Source organism: Alnus glutinosa, chromosome 2 (assembly GCF_958979055.1).
Source record: "Alnus glutinosa chromosome 2, dhAlnGlut1.1, whole genome shotgun sequence".
Taxonomy (NCBI): Eukaryota; Viridiplantae; Streptophyta; class Magnoliopsida; order Fagales; family Betulaceae; genus Alnus; species Alnus glutinosa.
In genome coordinates, this window is record NC_084887.1 from 36,085,263 (window position 1) to 36,104,453 (window position 19,191).

The 19,191-nt window shown below is 36.0% G+C and overlaps 3 protein-coding genes across 3 annotated transcripts; all 3 read left to right on the forward strand.

The window, feature by feature from the left end:
* The first annotated feature begins 1,434 nt into the window (after positions 1-1,434).
* Positions 1,435-3,582, forward strand: LOC133859833 (2-methylene-furan-3-one reductase-like). Its single transcript, XM_062295379.1, has 4 exons — positions 1,435-1,869; positions 2,405-2,728; positions 2,886-3,045; positions 3,154-3,582. The coding sequence occupies exons 1-4, from the start codon at positions 1,660-1,662 to the stop codon at positions 3,414-3,416; spliced, it is 957 nt and encodes a 318-aa protein (XP_062151363.1). The 5' UTR covers positions 1,435-1,659; the 3' UTR covers positions 3,417-3,582.
* Positions 3,583-4,196: 614 nt separating this feature from the next.
* LOC133859832 (2-methylene-furan-3-one reductase-like) lies at positions 4,197-6,512 on the forward strand. Its single transcript, XM_062295378.1, has 4 exons — positions 4,197-4,778; positions 4,955-5,278; positions 5,732-5,891; positions 5,997-6,512. The coding sequence occupies exons 1-4, from the start codon at positions 4,560-4,562 to the stop codon at positions 6,260-6,262; spliced, it is 969 nt and encodes a 322-aa protein (XP_062151362.1). The 5' UTR covers positions 4,197-4,559; the 3' UTR covers positions 6,263-6,512.
* A 7,773-nt stretch (positions 6,513-14,285) lies between these two features.
* LOC133859834 (2-methylene-furan-3-one reductase-like) lies at positions 14,286-17,048 on the forward strand. Its single transcript, XM_062295380.1, has 4 exons — positions 14,286-14,587; positions 15,448-15,771; positions 16,291-16,450; positions 16,555-17,048. Exons 1-4 carry the CDS (start codon positions 14,378-14,380, stop codon positions 16,812-16,814), a joined length of 954 nt encoding a protein of 317 aa, XP_062151364.1. The 5' UTR covers positions 14,286-14,377; the 3' UTR covers positions 16,815-17,048.
* Positions 17,049-19,191: the final 2,143 nt, after the last annotated feature.

The following is a 19,191-nucleotide window of genomic DNA, read 5'->3' on the forward strand; positions in this document are numbered from 1 at the left end:
ATATCATGGCCTTTTGATAAGCATATATATATATATTTCTGCATGTATTTCACACTTATTCAGCCCATTAATGCCTGATATCGACGGAACATTCAAACAGCTTGAAAACTCCTGTTCCTAATGTAAATGTAATGCTGGTTGCTAGAAAATATTAATTAAATAGTAAATTTATAATTTTCTATTAGTTTAAGCTTTTGGAATAATTAATAATATAATATTGTATTAGAAGTGTCATGTTCGAACTCATTTTCAATAATTTATTTTTCATCAATTAAATATTTCATGTATCGTGTCTCACTTATTAAAGGGAGTTTGACGAATTGATTTTGGGTGCTAATCATCTACTGCACCCGTTTATTTTAGAAGTTCGTTAGCTCCTTAATTTAGTCCTTCGTCGGTCTACTCAGAAAGTTCATGCAGTGCCAACTGGCCTGTTTACTATCACCGAAAGATCTTCGCAACAATTATCCCTTACTAAAGGATATATAAGGATGCTTTAATGAACTAGTTTTGTTCACTAATCAACAATGACATTAGCTAATAAGAAGTTATTTAAAACGACACTATATCTTATCTGTTGAAATAATATTAATATGATCCATACACTCAACCTGTCCCTTTTAAGTTTTAACATTGAATTTGATTCCTTGCCCTCTTCTCTAGGCAAGTCTATAAGAGTCCATTTTTGCGTCCGAGTATGGAGCCCATTCGAGTAGAAGTTCCACTCAAAGCAGGAGACATCAGAACCCCACTCCAATAGGGGTACTGCCCTGTCACAATTTTCATAAATTTTTCCTGTCCCTTTGGGCAGAAAATAGTAGGAGAGTAAGATCCTTATTACCTCATTACCGTATAGTCCAGAAAGAAGCCAAAATCCTGCATGGTCAAGTAAAAAGTCGTCCACTCAATGATTTTTTTACACCAAAGTAAATTACTCAAGATTTTAGGATGCAAAGATATCCATCCAATAATCTAAAGAGATTTTTTCGTTTGTTAATGTTTTTTTTAAGAGAATTTACTTTTTGCTTCTTTTATTTAAGAAAGATTTTGATGTGACGTTAAAATAAAAATATTTTGTAAGCGTTTTGTATTTTTAATGTTTTTATTTTGAGAAAAAAAAAAAAAAAAAAGCAGAAAAGAAAGAAATTAAGGGAAATAGTGTTATGAATTATGATCTGCGACAAATTGACCCCAGTAGCGTAGGTCATTGATGACGTATTCCATGAAGCTACGAAAATTACCCTTGTCCAATGTCCATAATCCATATCATGGGAAACGTGTGTAGCATGTTTTCGGGTTCTGGAGCATTCCTCCATAAGAAAAACATGTATAACATGCATATTTTTCCGTCCATACATTTTTTTTTTTTTTTTTTTGGTGCAAATAAGAGAAAACAACTACAAAATGACAGAGAATTACAAGGAACAACAGGCTTAGCAAAGATTATGTACAGACCAATTAAATTATGGTGAAATTTTTGAAATGACCAATAAAGAACAAGATTCAGGATCTGGTGAGCTTCTGATATAAAGGGGTCCAATCGCCGATCAGAGCCCAAAATTATAGTGCGACTCTCAAACCATCTCTCTTATTGAAACAAACCCATCTCCTTCTCTTGCTTCCCAATAGCTCTGCAACTTAATTTCCTTTATAACATTCATGGCAGCTCCTTCAATCCCCTCTCACATTAAGGCTTGGGTCTACTCTGAATATGGAAGGGCCGTTGATGTTTTGAAACTGGACCAAAACGTGGCCGTCCCACAAGTCAAGGAAGACCAAGTACTGGTCAAGGTAGTTGCTGCAGCACTAAATCCTATTGATTATAAGAAGATGAGTGGTTTTCTCAAGGACACTGACACTCCTTTTCCAGTAAGCAGGCTTTCTTCCCATCTTTCTCTTGTGGATTTTTGTGTTTTCTTTCTTTTCGCAAGGTACAAGCTATGAATATTCTTGATTAATGGTTTTCTGCAAGATATCTGATAATATTTACATGGTATTTAATGGATCAATGGGTTTCTCCACAATTTGCAATTTTTTTTTGTTACTTTTATAAGTTCTGTGTGACTTGTCGATGGGCCTGCATACTAGATGGTTTTGCAGAAGTTACTTCATGAAATTTTAAGCACATAAATTTGAAGGCTAATTATAACAGAAGCTGGAAGAAACTTCAACAGCAGGGGAACGTTGCAACTTAATTAACCCTTTATTTAGGAAATTGTTTGCTCAAATTTAATTTATAGAATATCATAACTAAAATGAAAAAGAAAAATAAATTCAATATACCCAAAAAGAAAAAAGGAAAAAGCAATATAGAGGAAGATCTTGGAGAACTGTCATTCATGCACTGCCTTTCCTAGGTGTTCATTGCCTTAATATCATTTATTTTTGTTGTTATTTCGTATAGACTGTTACAGGCCACGATGTTGCAGGCGTGGTGGTTAAAGTGGGAAGCCAAGTGAAGAATTTCAAGGTAGGAGATGAAGTCTATGGGGATATGGTAGAGAAAGCTTTGGACCACCCAAGACAATTTGGCTCTTTGGCCGAGTACACTGCTGTGGAAGAGAAACTATTGGCTCTTAAACCCAAGAATCTAAGTTTTGTTGAAGCTGCTAGCCTTCCCCTGGCTACTGAGACTGCCTACCAAGGCCTTGAAAAAGCTGGATTCTCTGCTGGTAAATCCATCCTTGTTTTGGGAGGTGCTGGTGGAGTTGGAACTCAAGTTATTCAGGTATATCTTCACTCTCTTTCATATCACATGCCGGAATTGCAACCCTTAATTTCAACAATATAATCATTGTTAGTTTTTTAATTAAAGTTTTTGCCTAAAAATACTCTAATTCAGATCTGATTTCTGTTACATATCTTGAAATTTCTGTTTGAGGCAGCTAGCAAAGCATGTTTTTGGTGCATCCAAGGTAGCAGCTACTGCAAGCACTGCAAAACTGGAGCTGTTGAAGAGTTTGGGAGCTGATTTGGCTATTGATTATACCAAGGAGAACTTTGAAGACCTTCCTGAGAAATTTGATGTAGTTTATGATGCTGTTGGTAAGATTCTGACTTCATCATTGCTTCCAAAAATTTCTTTTCTAATGTAATGATCACCCACATATAAAAGAATATTGAAGACTAATTCTGTTTTGTAAACAAAAACAGGGCAAAGTGAGAGGGCAGTGAAAGCAGTGAAAGAAGGTGGGCAGGTCTTGAAAATAGTTCCCGAAACTCCAACAGAATCCGTATTTGTGCTCACTTCAAATGGGTCTTCCTTGGAGAAACTGAAACCCTACTTGGAAAGTGGGAAGGTGAAGCCGCTGATCGACCCCAAAGGCCGATTCCCATTTTCTAAGACTGTCGAAGCATTTTCCTATCTTGAGACTAACAGAGCTACTGGAAAAGTGATTGTCTATCCAATCCCGTGAGAGAGAAGAAATTTGTTTCAGCAGTATATCTATCCTTGTCTATGCATGAGCACTACTAATAAAGCAGGGTTGTTATCAACCGGCTCCGTTTGCAAATATTTAGTATCTTTTCTTTGAGTGATGTAATCTCTTCAGAGAAAATTAATTTAGGATATTTTTCCTGTCACTTTTATCGGCTTCTAAGGATTTGTTTAGAAAAAAGGCATCCATAATTCTTGCCTTCTTGGGGTCAAATACACCTTTTGGTGTCTGAATTTTAAAAATTTTAATTGTTAGTATTTGAGTTTCAATTTGTATAACAGATAGTACCTCAATTTTAAAAAAAAGACTAAATTAGTACCTTAGTTAAGTTTTCCGTCAAAAACTAACGCCCACCGGTTGACACATGTTGTAATATAAGAAAATAAAAAATAAAAAATAATTTTTTTTAAAAAATTAATTAAAAAAGAAATTAATCAACTCTCAACTTTATTTCGTGTAGTTATGTTTGTCGGTACCATTGATTCTGATGAGGTTTTGGGATGCATGGTTAGGTCATTGCTTAGCTAATTAAGCATTGCTTAGCTAATTTCAACCAACTCATTTTCAAAATCTTGAGAAAGATTCTCCTCATGTTAGGTCATTGCTTAGCTAATTAAGAGTATACCTGATTTGGCGTTATTAATTAAGAATAAATTAATAACGCCACCTCAACCAAAAAAGACAGAAAAATGATAGGGAATATGAAATAATATTTCTTTTTTAAAAACACATCCTCTTTCCTACCGTTTGAAAAAGTGCAATTTTTTTTTTCAAACACACTCTCAAATAGAATAACTCCAACAATTTTATTTAAAAATAAACTTTCAACATTAACATGTAAATTGAACATTTTTCATATCATGGGTTTACCGAATGAATCTGATAGGGAAAGAGTGTCTAGGTGCATATTTTTCTGTCCAGACAGACTAGATACGTTAACACAATTAATAACCAAGCTCCCCACCACCTTTCCATCACTACCTATATATTGACACTTGTTCTCTTCTCTAGCTAGCTTCCATATTGTAAGTCGCAAAAAGAGAGAACCATCAAGTGTACGTCTTCTACATCTCCTTGTACGTACGTTCCCAATAGCCCGGCAAGTGTCTTCTATACCCATCAATGGCAGCCCCTTCAACTGCTCCAGTTCCCTCTCACAATAAGGCTTGGCTCTACTCTGAATATGGAAGCGCTGTTGATGTTTTGAAACTGGACTCAAATGTGGCCGTCCCACAAGTCAAGGAAGACCAAGTGCTGATCAAGGTTGTTGCTGCATCCCTCAATCCTCTTGATTCTAAGAGGTTGCGTGGCTTCTTCAAGGCCACTGACTCTCCTTTACCAGTAAGAATTTCTTTCCATCTTTCTTTGGGGTTCTTTGTGTTTAATTTTTTTTTTTTTTTACTGTTTTTTAGAACTATTGTTTGAATTTTAGATGAGCTTGCATACTAGATGGTTTGCAGAAGTTTCTTCATGAATTTGTTTCATAATCAGCTTGATTTGTATATATATATATGTAGACTGTTCCGGGCTATGATGTTGCTGGTGTGGTGGTGAAAGTGGGAAGCCAAGTGAAGAATTTCAAGGAAGGAGATGAAGTATATGGGGATATCACTGAGAAGGGTATAGACCACCCAAAAAGATTTGGCTCTTTGGCCGAGCACACTGCTGTGGAAGAGAAGTTACTGGCTCTTAAACCCAAGAATTTAAGTTTTGCTGAAGCTGCTAGCCTTCCCCTTGCTATTGAGACTGCCTATGAAGGCCTTGAGCGAACAGGATTTTCTGCTGGTAAATCCATCCTTGTTTTAGGAGGTGCTGGTGGGGTTGGAACCCAAGTTATTCAGGTATATCTTCACTCTTTCATATTACATGCCGGAATGCTCTCATGTCAACCTTGTTCAAAATTCGTATTTTCTTTGTTATTGCAAGTCACCAAAAATCTGACACAAACTCAAAACGAAATTAACGAATTAGAATTGAGGGATACGTTTTACATGTTTAATTAAATGATTCGAATTAGAGTTGACTTATATATATAGTCTTATACTCATGTCTCGTCTCAACACGACTCGAATTTGACACATTAGAACTAATAATTTTTTAGACGACTCATGAATCCAACATGAAAGTAGCGAGTTAAGGTTAATGGGTTTTATTCGTTTAATTAAATGGTTTTGAATTATGGTTAGCCTACATGGTCTTATACCAATGCTTTAACACAATCCAAAATTGGCCTAAAAATACTCTAATTCAGATCTGATATCTGTTATATATCTTGTAATTTCTGTCTGAGGCAGCTAGCAAAGCATGTTTTTGGTGCATCCAAGGTAGCAGCTACTGCAAGCACTGCAAAACTGGAGTTGTTGAAGAGTTTGGGAGCCGATTTGGCTATTGATTATACCAAGGAGAACTTTGAAGACCTTCCAGAGAAATTTGATGTAGTATATGATACTGTTGGTAAGATTCTGACTTTATTATTGCTTCCAAATACACATGTTTTTAGACATGTAGATGTAGTTCTAAAGTAATAATTTGTCAAATCTATTTTTTGGAGTATCACAGGGCAGAGTGATAGGGCAGTGAAGGCAGTGAAAGAAGGAGGGCAAGCTGTGACAATAGTAAGTCCTGTAACTCCACCAGCATTCAGATTTGGGGTCACTTCTAATGCCTCCATCTTAGAGAAACTGAAACCTTACTTAGAGAGTGGGAAGGTGAAGCCGGTGATCGACCCCAAAGGCCCATTCCCATTTTCTAAGACTGTTGAAGCATTTTCCTATCTTGACACTAACAGAGCTACTGGGAAAGTGGTCGTGTATCCGATCCCGTGACCGTGAGGGCAAAAAAATTGATTTCAGAAATATATATATGTATATCCTTGTCTATGGATCAGGGCTTGTAATAAAGAGGTTTGGCTTGTATCCCAAGTTCCCAACTGTACGTAGTTTCTGTTATCCTGGTTGCTTGTTTTGTTTTGGATTTTGTTAAGAGAAAAGGAACACGAAGAATGTAAATCTCACATATGATGTTTGTCACATTGGATTGTGTATATTTCAATCTAAAATAGCTAATCAAAACTCACTTTATCTAGTTTAGCTAATGGGTTTTAAAAGGCACACTCCATCCGATTATCTATTCTTAATTCTATACTCTTTTTTTACTTTTATTTTTTTCTTTTTATCTCTTATCTACTTTTTGTCATTTTACTTTTTTCACTTTTTATATGTAAAAAGTAATAAAATAATGGATAGATTGGTGAATAGTGCAACTCCACATGTAGAATTGTACTATTTACAAATCTACAAAAACTCTACTTTAGATTTAGGATAAATAATCCAATGAAATGTGTTTTTAGTATTTATGTTATCTATTCTAGCCAAATATGAGTTTTACATAAATCCAATGGAAATGCTTAAGTGCCTGACAAAGTACATTTTAATGAAACCAGACCATAAGTGGGTTGGATTTACTAGAATCGTATAAACGATGTTAAATCTCGTACTCTTTCACCATTGTCAGCTCTGAACTTTATTTCGTGTAGTCATGTTTTGTGGGTACCAGTCCACCATGCATGTTTTGTATCCATTGAACCTTATGAGATTTTGGGATGCATGGCCAATTCAATTTCAATACTTGAATTTGCAAGTTCAACCAACCCATTTTCAAAATCTTGAGAAAGTTTCTCCTCATGGTTAGGTCATTGCTGTTAAATTTTAAAGTGCATTTGTCTAAAATTCACAGGTATTAATTTTCTTTTTATTTTAAGTGATGTAGTGAGAAACTTATGTAATTTTAAAAAGAAATGCTAGGGGTACTTACACAAACCTTTACAGAGGAAAGTTTACAAACTGATGTGGCGTCCTGCATGGAATAAATGTTAAAATACAAAAATACCCTTCTCCCCTACAGTCGCCGTTCCAGACCTACTCTCCCCTCCAGTCGCCGGCCAGTTGAACCCAGACACCGTTGGAAATCCAACACACCGACCGAACATGACCCCGACTAGCTTGGTGGAAGCCCGACTAGTAGATCCAGTTGAACCCAAATTCACCGCCGAGAACGGAGAACGGCTGGTGAGGACGAAGCAAGGGAACGACGACAGGGGTAGGTTACCGGCCGGATCTGGGTTCAAGAATAGACACTCAATGCTCAGCCGCAAATGGGTATGGGAATGGATGATCGATTCTTGGCCGGATTTGGGTTTGAGAAGGCCAAATCTCTGGACTGATATGGGTTTTCGATAGGATCGTTGGCCAGAAACCCACGCACACCGACGTAGGTTTGTTGGATCTTAGATCCGGTCGGTGTGCCAGACCCTGACCATAGGCCTGCCCGCACGCTGTCCTCTCCTAGGATCTCTCCCCTCTTGCCGGCTGTCCATCTGTCCCAAGCTCCCATAGCCAACCGTCCATGGAAGCTCCCATGGAAGCTTCCACCTGGATTTAGTGTGGACGTGGAATCCTATGTGTCTAACTTTTTTAGTTAATAAAATGCCACATGCATGCCATGTCAGTTTGTAAATTTTTTTTGTAAGAGTTTGTAAATACCCCTAGCATTTCTCAATTTTAAATGTGAGGAGGACTCACTTGCACATAATGGATAACACATGTCATTCTATCATTTTCTTAGCCTTTCCACCTTATCACCTTCTATCTTGGCTATCTAACCATCACTACCCCTATTCGAATTAGGATCCCCTCAAATTTCTTTTACAATTAAGATTCTCAAATTGTTAAATCTTAACTATGCTTTATATCTAACAATTCACAATAAATAAATGCTAAAGTAATCCAAAATAAACTCACGAAAATAGAGACGAAAATGCCCTTCACCCATCTCTCGTTGAACACCAACCGGAAATGAAAATGCCTTAAAATTAGATGGGGAGGGGAGCGTTGGCCGATTGGAGCTCGGGAGAGATGGAAGGCCAACGAGAGGGGAGAAAGGGACGGCAAACGCTCTGCCTGCCCTGGGCTTGCCCGTTTTGGCTCGAGCTCTTCGACGGCCCATTCGAATCCCTCCTTTTCTTCACCGTCCGATCCTTATCCGTCTGCGGCGGGGTCGAGACAATCTTCTCGCTCTCCCGCTCACTGTTCACGGCCTGAGGTCGACCCACTTTGAGATTCGGCTGCGCTGTGTCAGGCTCTCTGGCCTTTGGCTGCGGCAGTTGAGGCAAAAGAGCTACAACCTGGCCGGAATCGCTGGCATTGGTCTCGTCACATGAAAAATTATACTTATCTTATTAGTAAAGTGTGAGAATACTCTGAAACCCTTCCCTAACCCTTATATATACCGTAAGCATGCTTTCAAATCTCTCATTCCATCATATCTAACTAAAACTTTTTTATGTTGCAAAAGTGTTGCCCAATCCAAGTTATTTTTTATTTTTTATTGTTGTATTAGTTTATAAATAAAAAGTACATTTCCCATTTAGTTTTGATCTTTCTACTTTTGGTTGTGAGTCCTTGGGCTCATGTAACCTTGATGCACTGCTTGAGAATAGGTTGTTCCTAATATTTGGATACCATATTTCTCTACAATTGCTTACCTAATTAAAGGTCTATTTGATTAGTCGTTTCAAAATATGCGATTTAAAACAATAACGATTAATTTAAGAATAAATTGATAATGACACGTCAGTGAAAAAAGACGAAAAAATGATCAGAGAATACGAAATAACGTTTTTCTTTTAAAAATACACCTTCTTACCTACCATTTGAAAATGTGTAATTTATTTATTTAATTTTTTTCAAACACAGTCTAATACTCCTACAATTTTATTTAAAAATACACTTTTAACATTAACATGTAAATTGGACATTTCCCATATCGAAAGAGTGTCTAGGTGCATATTTTTCTGTCCAGACTAGAAACGTTAACACAATTTAACCAAGCTCCCCGCCACCTTTCCATCACCACCTATTGACCCTTGTTCTCTTCTCAGACTTCTCTAGCTAGCTTCCTCTCTCTTCCATATTGTAAGTCGCAAAAAGAGAGAACCATCAAGTGTCTTCTACATCTAGTCCTTGGGCTAATTTTCTTCACTTATATATACATTAAAACGGTAGACAAAGGCCTCTGAGACTATGATTTAACGCCTTGGTAACTTGGTTCCATGGTTGGTAAAAGAGGTTGGCCAGTTTAACGTGATTTTAACTCCAAAATAGAGTTTCCGGTGGTACTGCCAAAATCAAGCATGGTGGTCGGCCACTGGCCATCATGCTTTTCCCATGTGCCGGTGCTCATCAACAATCAAGGACGAAAGTTTTCCTCTCATACTCTTTCACCATTGTCAACTCTCAACTTTATTTCGTGTAGTCATGTTTTGTCGTTACTATTAGAGAATATATTCATACCGTATATTACGTTACTCTACATATATTAGAGGATTTGATTTAATCCTCATTAATTGTAATTGATTATAATCAAATTAGATTTGAATACATTCAATTCAATTCTGATTTGATTATATTCTCTCTATATACCATTTTGTATTGTAAATAATCAAGAAATAAGAGCAACAATGTAGCCCTTTGGGCTTTACCCTGTGGACGTAGATCATAGACCGAACCACGTAAAATCTCTTCTCGTTTCTATTATTCCGCTTTATTTTATTTTAGCTTTATGTTTTCTTTCATGGTATTAGAGCCATAGGCTAACGCCAGTGTTCGATCCAATGGTCTTGTGAAATTTTTCGTTTTCTTGTATTTCATTTTTCTTGATAGTCAATGCTTTGCAAATCTCATCCCCATAGATATTCTACATGTTGATGTAGAAAAATAAAAAGGAAGGAAATTTCGTTATGGGGAGATTTCGTTATGTTCATGAGAAAAAAAAAAAAAATTGTATTTCATTATGGGGAGATTTCATACTGTTCCTAAGAAGGGAAAAAAAAAATCTGCATACTCGTCGCATTTGACCAGATGAAAAAAAAAAAAAAAAAAATTCTTTCTGTGTTTTCACGGTGGGTGTTTGTAGATTGGCTCTTTGTCGATCCTAGTTGGTGTCATCGGCAAGTTCTCATTTGCTTTGACAGTTTCAGATTGTTTAAGATGGCGTCTGGTTGTCTCCGTCGAGTTTTCAGCGGTTCTGTTGTGTTCACCGGCGACGTTTGGCCATTAATGGTGGTTTTCATGGTTGTCAGCGGCTTTTGTGCCAACTTTTGAGTTGTTCGACAACGTTTCAGGCGATCTGTGGTGTTCTCCAGCGAGATTTAGTTGTGCCGGCAAGTTTTCGGCAGGTTCTGGTAAGTCTCAGGCGAGCTGTTGGAGACGAAAGACTCTGTTTGGTTGCAGGTATTTTGGGAAAATGATAGGTGGGGGACAAACAACCGTCCCCCATCACTCTCTTTTGATTTTTTAAATCAAAAATATATATAAATTTGTCCTAGGACAAATTTTAATTTTTTTTTAATTTAAAAATGAAAAAGGGGGTGATGGGGGACAGAAAATTGTCCCCCATGTATCTCTGCTCGGTATTTTGTTTGGTTTTTCAAACTGTTCAGTTCAGTGTTTTGTTGATTAAAAAAAGAAAAAAAGAAAAAAAATCAAGAGACCAAGTTGCCCATATTATTTTCAGTCCATAGTTGTCCCATAGATGACTCCACCTTTCTTTTGGCATTTAAGTATTTTCTAAAAACCATGCCCATTTCAACCCAAAGTTAGCTCATTTTCTTTGGCCCATAAATGGCCCATCATGTGTTTAGGTATTACCCAAAACCTCACTACCCAGTTTCATTTAGCCCATAGTTGGCTCGAAGAAGAAGAAGAAGAAGAAGAAGAAGAAAGGTGTTCTCCAAACTAGGTTATATCCGACCCAAAATTAAAAAAAAAAAAAAAAAAAAAGAAAAAAAAAAAAGAAGAAGAAGAAGAAGAAGAAGAAGAAGATCAAAGAAGAAGAAGAAAAAAAAAAAAAAAAAATCAAACTCAAGATTTCAGAATCTTCCATCTTGAGTTTGCAGGGAGATGTTAGAGAATATATTGATACCGTATATATATTACGGTACTCTCCATATAGATGTTAAAGAATATATTGATACCGTATATTACGGTACTCTCCATATATTGGAGGATTTGATTTAATCCTCATTAATTGTAATTGATTATAATCAAATCAGATTTGAATATCTTCAATTCTGATTTGATTATATTTTCTCTACATACCATTTTGTATTTTTTCTATATCCATGAGATCATTTGTATTGTAAATAACCAAGGAATAAAAGCAACAATGTAGCCCTTTGGGCTTTACCCTATAAATATTAGTCATAGACCGATATTGGTTGGAAAAATGGTTGGAAATCTGCTGTTAGTGCTCTTAGTGATTTGAATCCCTTCAATTAAGGCTTAAGCTTCTTCCCCTGTTTTTGTTTGTTTGTTAGTTATGTGTGTTTATTTATTTATTTTTGGTTTGTTTGATATGTTATTTGCTAAAAGAAAAAAAAGAAAAAGAAAAAAAGAAAACATTGGTGCATGTTCAGCTGGGTTAGGTAATCGAAATATAAAATATTTAACCAACAGTTAGGTTTTCTTTTTTACTTAATATTTACACAAAATTACTAAACAAAATATAATAATTCATTGAAAGATCTTCGCAAACAATTATCACTTTACTAAAGGATAAGGATGTTTAATGAAATAGTTTTGTTCACTAATCAACGATGACATATAGTCCAGAAAGAAGCCAAAATCCTGCATCCAATCATTCCATGGTTAAGTAAAAAGTCGTCCATTCAATTATTTTTTTTATACAAAAGTAAAGCACGCATGGTTTGATCCAATCTGAAGAGATTTTTTCGTTTGTTAATGTTTTTATAAAATGTATTTATTTATTATTTAAGAAAGTATTTTCATGCCGTGACATTATTGTATATATATATTTTTTTTTAAAAAAAATAAAACAAAAAGAAAAGGAAGTAGTGTTATGAATTATGATCTAGGACAAATTGACCCCAGTAGTAGCGTAGGTCATTGGTGACGTATTCCCTGAAGCAATGAAAACTACCGTTGTATATATAATGGGTTTAACGAATCACATAAGAAATTAAAACATATTTTTCTGTCCATGCAATTTTTTTTTTTAAAATTTTTTTTTTGAGCAAATAAGAAAAAACAACTACAAAAGGACAGAGAAACAACTACAAAAGGTGGTCGATTTAGCAAGATTATGTACAGATTAAATTATGGTGAAATTTTTGAAATGACCAATCAAGAACAAGATTCAAGATCGGGTGACCTTTTGATTTAAGAAAATCATTACTGTACAACTCTTGATATAACTCTTGTACAAATCATTATTTTCCTACATGTAGGGGTCTATATATTCAATGATTGATTTTAAAAAAAGTTGTTAGAATTGTACAAAAATTATATAGAAGTTGTAAACATATTATATTTCTTGATATAAAGGGTTCCAATTGGCAATAAGAGCCCAAAATTGAAGAAAGTAGATATAACATTTTGCGAATAGCCTACAAAAATAACATGAGTAATGCTATACATGCTCTTATTTTTTCACATCAATTTTCATACTCACTTAAGTGGCTTTTAAAACCACCATTAGATTTGGTAGCTTTTAAAACTACAATTGAATTAAAATCTAATAAAAATTCATCCCAAATCCAATTGTAGTTTTCAAAGTCACTTAAGTGAGTGGTGATGATGGGTGCAAAAAAGTGGAAGTGTGTGTAATATTGCTCAAATAATATTACTTAGCCTCTCCAACATTTTTATAAGAAGAGACCTGATACACATTCATTCCTCGTACATATGTTGTCCACGTCTTTTGCAAACAGGATGAAAAAAAGAAGAAGCATTTTTCTTAAAAGAAGGCATCAAGCTGCCCAATCCTCATCCACCGTGGGATCTCCTGGAGAAAACAAAGATGTATTGCATGCATGTATTTCTTCCTGCCCTAACTCTATGGGATGCTTCCCTCCTCCCTCTCTTCTCTTCCCCTCCTCTTCCTTTCCCCCTCGTTTTTCGCCTTTTTTGAGGCCTCTATCTTGCTAGAGTTTACTTTAACTAGCCCTACTTGCCTCCATTGAGGTATTATCTTTGTTTTCTCTCCCAACACCACAACCTACACTGGCCAACCCCTTCTCCCACCATGTCCATCGCTGAGTTTGGATAGGACTTAGGGTAGAGTTTTTCGAAGCTAGATCTACGCTCTTCAACTAGATTCAACATGACACACGCCTCTCCACTTTACTCCCTGCAGTCTTTTGTCTTCGTCGATATCAGCCACACTCCCACCGGACCACCCCTCAACGGAACGTTGACTGCACGCGCCAGCAAGTGCTTCTCACTTGCTGACGTGTGGAGGCATTGTTCCACCGTTTTTCCTTCCACTGCCTCTGTTGTTGCCGGTCTGTGGCTGTCCGCGGCGTCTTTTTCAGCAGGAGAGAGGTTGTCCCAGGCTGGCGCGTGAACTTCATGCGCTCGCGCTGGCGACTCCCATCCGACCAGTGCTATGTTGCTTTGATGGTTTTACCACTTTTGTATTTATGGGCTAGCTATATGTTATATGTATTTTTTTTTTTTTTTTTGGTATTCTCTGTAATGGTTACGCACACGGTGTTTGGGTCCTTTGGATTCTGTATACACCTTTAAACCATCTTCACTAGTGGCTCGGGTTCTTGGCATCCGTGACAAGAATCAATAGGCCCGTATCTTTGCCTTCGCGTACTTATATTTTTAGTGTTTATTTTGGGTTGTCCAACACTAGTTTAATGTAATTTCTTTTTAGGTATCTAAAAATAAAATAAAAAATCGATCATGAATTGAAGCAATAATTCACATTAAAAAAAAAAAAAAAAAGGAAATCTCTTAGAGAGAACAAAAGTTATAGTGCGACTCTCAGACCATCTCTCTTATTGAAACAGGCCCATCTCCTGCTCTTGCTTAGTTGCTTCCCAATAGCTCAGCAAGTTAATTTCCTTTACATCCATGGCAGCTCCTTCATTACCCTCTCACATTAAGGCTTGGGTCTACTCTGAATATGGAAGTGCCGTTGATGTTTTGCAACTGGACGAAACTGTGGCCGTCCCACAAGTCAAGGAAGACCAAGTACTGGTGAAGGTAGTTGCTGCAGCCCTTAATCCTGTTGATTATATGAAGATGAGTGGTTTTCTCAAGGACACTGACACTCCTTTTCCAGTAAGCAGGCTTTCTTCCCATCTTTCTCTTGTGGATTTTTGTGTTTTCTTTCTTTTCGCAAGGTACAAGCTATGAATATTCTTGATTAATGGTTTTCTACAGGATATCTGATAATATTTACATGGTATTTAATGGATCAATGGGCTTCTCCACAATTTGCAATATTTGAATTTTTTTTTTTTGTTACTTTTATAAGTTCTGTGTGACTTGTAGATGAGCCTGCATACTAGATGGTTTTGCAGAAGTTACTTCATGAAATTTTAAGCACATAAATTTGAAGGCTAATTATAACAGAAGCTGGAAGAAACGTCAACAGCAGGGGAACATTGCAACTTAATTAACCCTTTATTTAGAAGATTGTTTGCTCAAATTTAAAATTTATAGAATATCGTAGCTAAAATGAAAAAGAAAAAAAAAAAATACAATATACCCAAAAAGAAAAAAGGAAAAAGCAATATGGAGGAAATCCTTTCCTAGGTGTTCATTGTAAAAGTCCATGGCCCATTGACACTCAAAAGATGCCTTAAAAGATGAGGGGTGTTCATGACTTATAAAGTGCCAAGGTAGTGTATCTTTTTGGCGATGTGAGACACTTTAACATGCCCCTCACGTGTGTCAACTTTGGCCAAACACGTGTTTAACATCAAGAAAGAAAAACCCATTATTGTTTAAGAAATAAGCTCTGATACCATGTAAAAGTTTATGGGTCCATTGATGCTTTTAAAAGATGCCTTAAGAGAGGAGGCGAGTCCATAGCTTATAAAGTGCTCAGGTCATGTATCTCTTGACGATGTGAGACACTTTAAAATTCATTGCCTTAATATCATTTATTTTTGTTGATATTTCATATTTTCAAATAGACTGTTCCAGGCCACGATGTTGCAGGCGTGGTGGTTAAAGTGGGAAGCCAAGTGAAGAATTTCAAGGTAGGAGATGAAGTCTACGGGGATATGGTAGAGAAAGCTTTGGACCAGCCAAGACAATTTGGCTCTTTGGCCGAGTACACTGCTGTGGAAGAGAAACTATTGGCTCTTAAACCCAAGAATCTAAGTTTTGATGAAGCTGCTAGCCTTCCCCTGGCTATTGAGACTGCCTACCATGGCCTTGAAAAAGCTGGATTCTCTGCTGGTAAATCCATCCTTGTTTTGGGAGGTGCTGGTGGAGTTGGAACCCAAGTTATTCAGGTATACCTTCACTCTCTTTCATATTACATGCTGGAATGCTCTCATGTCAACCTTGTGCAAAATTCATATATTTTTCGTTATTGTAAGTCACGCATTGAAAATCCGATACAAATTCAATACAAAATTTATCGGTTAGAATTGAGGGGCTGACCTGTTAATTAAATGAGTCGGATTACAGTTGACCTATATAGTCTTATATTCATACCTCGTTTCGACATAACTTGAATTCGATACGCGACATTTAGGACTAATAATTGTTTACACGACACGAACCTTAGATGAAATTAGTGGGTTAAGATTAAGGAGTTTTATCCGTTTAATTAAATGGGTTGAATTATGGTTGATCTATATAATCTTAAACCCATTCCTTGACACCATCTGAAGTTGACAAGCGAACACAAATTGCAACCCTTAATTTCATCAATCATTGTTAGTTATTTAATTAAAGTTTCTGGCCTAAAAATACTCTAATTTAGATCTGATATCTGTTATATATCTTGAAATTTCTGTTTGAGGCAGCTAGCAAAGCATGTTTTTGGTGCATCCAAGGTAGCAGCTACTGCAAGCACTGCAAAACTGGAGCTGTTGAAGAGTTTGGGAGCTGATTTGGCTATTGATTATACCAAGGAGAACTTTGAAGACCTTCCTGAGAAATTTGATGTAGTTTATGATGCTGTTGGTAAGATTTTGACTTCATTATTGCTTCCAAAAATTTCTTTTCTGATGTAATTATTACCCATAAAAGAAGATTGAAGACTAAATCTGTTTTGTAAACAAAAACAGGGCAGAGTGAGGCAGTGAAGGCAGTGAAAGAAGGTGGGCAGGCCTTAAAAATAGTTCCCGAAACTCCAACAGCATCCGTATTTGTGCTCACTTCAAATGGGTCTTCCTTGGAGAAACTGAAACCCTACTTGGAAAGTGGGAAGGTGAAGCCGCTGATCGACCCCAAAGGCCGATTCCCATTTTCTAAGACTGTTGAAGCATTTTCCTATCTTGAGACTAAAAGAGCTACTGGAAAAGTGATTGTCTATCCGATCCCGTAAGGGAGAAGAAATCTGTTTCAGCAGTATATCTATCCTTGTCTATGCATGAGGACTACTGATAAAGCAGGGTAGTTATCACCCGGCTCCGTTTGCAAATATTTAGTATCTTTTCTTTGATTTGGTCCGTTTGGGTGTTGAATTTTTTGAATAAGAATAATATTTTGAATTTGTTTGTGGATTTCAAAACAATGAAAATGTATTTAGATGTTGAATAGAATTAAGATTCTTTTTAAATTTGTGATTGGGCGTTGAATTTTTAAGATTGGAAAAAAGAGTTTTTTAATGGTAGGAAGTGATTGAAAATGATTAGATTGTATGAAAAATTGTGTATAATGATTGGTGTTAAATTTATTAAAAAATAAATAAATAAACTTATTTTTTAATGAAAAAAAATTCAAAAAAAAAAACACAAAAAAGGAAAGGGTGGCCCAGCCACCCCTTTGGGGGTCAGGCCACCCCCGGCCATCTTTTTTTTTTTATGATTTTTTTTTTTTAAAAAAATAAGTTTATTTATTTATTTTTTTAATAAATTTATATTTTTTTTATTCAGATAAACATGTGTCACCATTTTATTGATTTGATGTGGCATTTAAAAGAATCTGTCAAATTTTTTAACATAATTTAATTTCAGGGATCGATTTGTAATTATAATTTACCAAAAGGACCTTTCATCAACTTTTTAAACTATAAAGAGCGATTCGTAATTATGGCATACCTTAGAGACCATCGAAGAGGAAGAGTTGTTTGGGCGCTTCAACAGTGCAGGATTTGCAGCAAACTTAGAACGACAGTAACGGGAATGATGATGTAGAGGGATCTGTAAATGCATCTGTAGAAGGGTGTTATCATGCTCTGTTTTTTGAACGTCAAACAGAGGACGTGGAAAACGTGTATAAAATGCCCTGTAGGGAACTTAATCTAACTGGGACTTAGATCCCGAGAAGATATTGTTCGAGAGATCGAGGTTTTGGAGCCTCGGAAGGTTGCAGATCGAGAGAGGGAGCCAACCGGAGAAGTTGTTACTATGGAGGAAGATGCAGTGCAGTGAGGGTGGGGGTGGAAAGAAGCCAATGAAAGAACAGGTCACAGTAAAACAAGAACAAATAAAAGAAGTCGAAGTAGGGGAGGAGGAGGAAATAGCGGCGCCGTTTGATGATGGGTCCTCTTCTTCATCTTCATCTTCAGGTCACAGTCAGGGGCGGAGGCAGGGGGGGTCGAGAGGGGTCAAATGCCCCCCCTCACCTCCCAAAAATTTTCCCTACTCTTGGAATTTTTTTTTTGGAAAGTCCTAATTGCCCACCCTCAAAAACTCATAAGAGGCAAATATTTTTCAAGAGGAACGAGTTTCATGAGCCACACTACGTTCTGCCATTTTTTCACTGATTTATAACCTAAAACCAGTCACTAGCAGCTGCCACAGGTTGAAGAAGATAGGTTGAAGACGCATTTTTTTCCTTTTGATAAAACGCGTCGTTTTGTTAAATAAACAAAACGTTCGTTTGGAGGATACCGGACACGTCTATGGACTAAAGATAATCTAGGCTTCCAGCTATGCCCGGTCCAAAAACGTGGCCCATAAGTGCTAAAAGCTGAACCATGATGTTGATGGTTTCCAGCTTTTCATACTTTTTTGTTCTTTTTTTTTTTTTTTTTTTGGTAATAAGGTAATAAGCTTTTCATAATTTTCTTCTAAAACGATTATAAAGTAACAATTGAACCTTCTTTTTTTCCTTTTTCTTTTTTGAAGCCTTATTATTATTATTATTATTATTTTATTTTTTATTTTAAAAAAAAATGCCTTAGGCCTGCCTACTTATTAGGATTGGTTAGATGGGAGTCATGATACTTGTGTTTATGTTGACAAATTGATTTTTTTAAAAAAAAATTAAGACTTAACTTTACCAACTTTTTTTATATAGTCGAACGGGAGATCAATGAATAAATGATTGTCTGGTCACGTATATTGAGAATGATATATTTAAGATTATTAGCAATGAAAAAAAATTATATAGCGATTTTAAAGTAGGAAGACTCGTCGATGATAACTGAATAAATAAACACTAGGTGTGACAAAATAAATTGTAAGTTACATTTATATATTTTAAGCAATAATTAAATTTTATTGAATTATTTATTTATTGTCTTAGTTATATTTTTTTTTAATTTTTTAATTTATTTTTTATTAACTTTAATTTTTTTCTCTATTTATCAAAATGAAAAAAAAAAAAAAAAAAAAATTTATTGACCCCCCTCAACTAAAAGTCTGGCTCCGCCACTGGTCACAGTAGAACATTTAAAGTATGAATAAACTAAGAGATTTGACAAGCCATATATATGATGAAATTTCAGACCATCTAATCAATCCAATCCATTTCGA

Excerpts from the sequence above, each read along its gene's own strand:
- LOC133859833 (XM_062295379.1), top strand. The coding sequence starts at position 1,660 with ATGGCAGCTCCTTCAATCCCCTCTCACATTAAGGCTTGGGTCTACTCT. Across the intron at positions 1,870-2,404 it reads ACACTGACACTCCTTTTCCA|ACTGTTACAGGCCACGATGT; the intron begins GTAAGCAGGCTT and ends TATTTCGTATAG. Across the intron at positions 3,046-3,153 it reads TGTAGTTTATGATGCTGTTG|GGCAAAGTGAGAGGGCAGTG; the intron begins GTAAGATTCTGA and ends AAACAAAAACAG.
- LOC133859832 (XM_062295378.1), top strand. The coding sequence starts at position 4,560 with ATGGCAGCCCCTTCAACTGCTCCAGTTCCCTCTCACAATAAGGCTTGG. Across the intron at positions 4,779-4,954 it reads CCACTGACTCTCCTTTACCA|ACTGTTCCGGGCTATGATGT; the intron begins GTAAGAATTTCT and ends ATATATATGTAG. Across the intron at positions 5,892-5,996 it reads TGTAGTATATGATACTGTTG|GGCAGAGTGATAGGGCAGTG; the intron begins GTAAGATTCTGA and ends GGAGTATCACAG.
- LOC133859834 (XM_062295380.1), top strand. The coding sequence starts at position 14,378 with ATGGCAGCTCCTTCATTACCCTCTCACATTAAGGCTTGGGTCTACTCT. Across the intron at positions 14,588-15,447 it reads ACACTGACACTCCTTTTCCA|ACTGTTCCAGGCCACGATGT; the intron begins GTAAGCAGGCTT and ends ATTTTCAAATAG. Across the intron at positions 15,772-16,290 it reads TTGGAACCCAAGTTATTCAG|CTAGCAAAGCATGTTTTTGG; the intron begins GTATACCTTCAC and ends TGTTTGAGGCAG.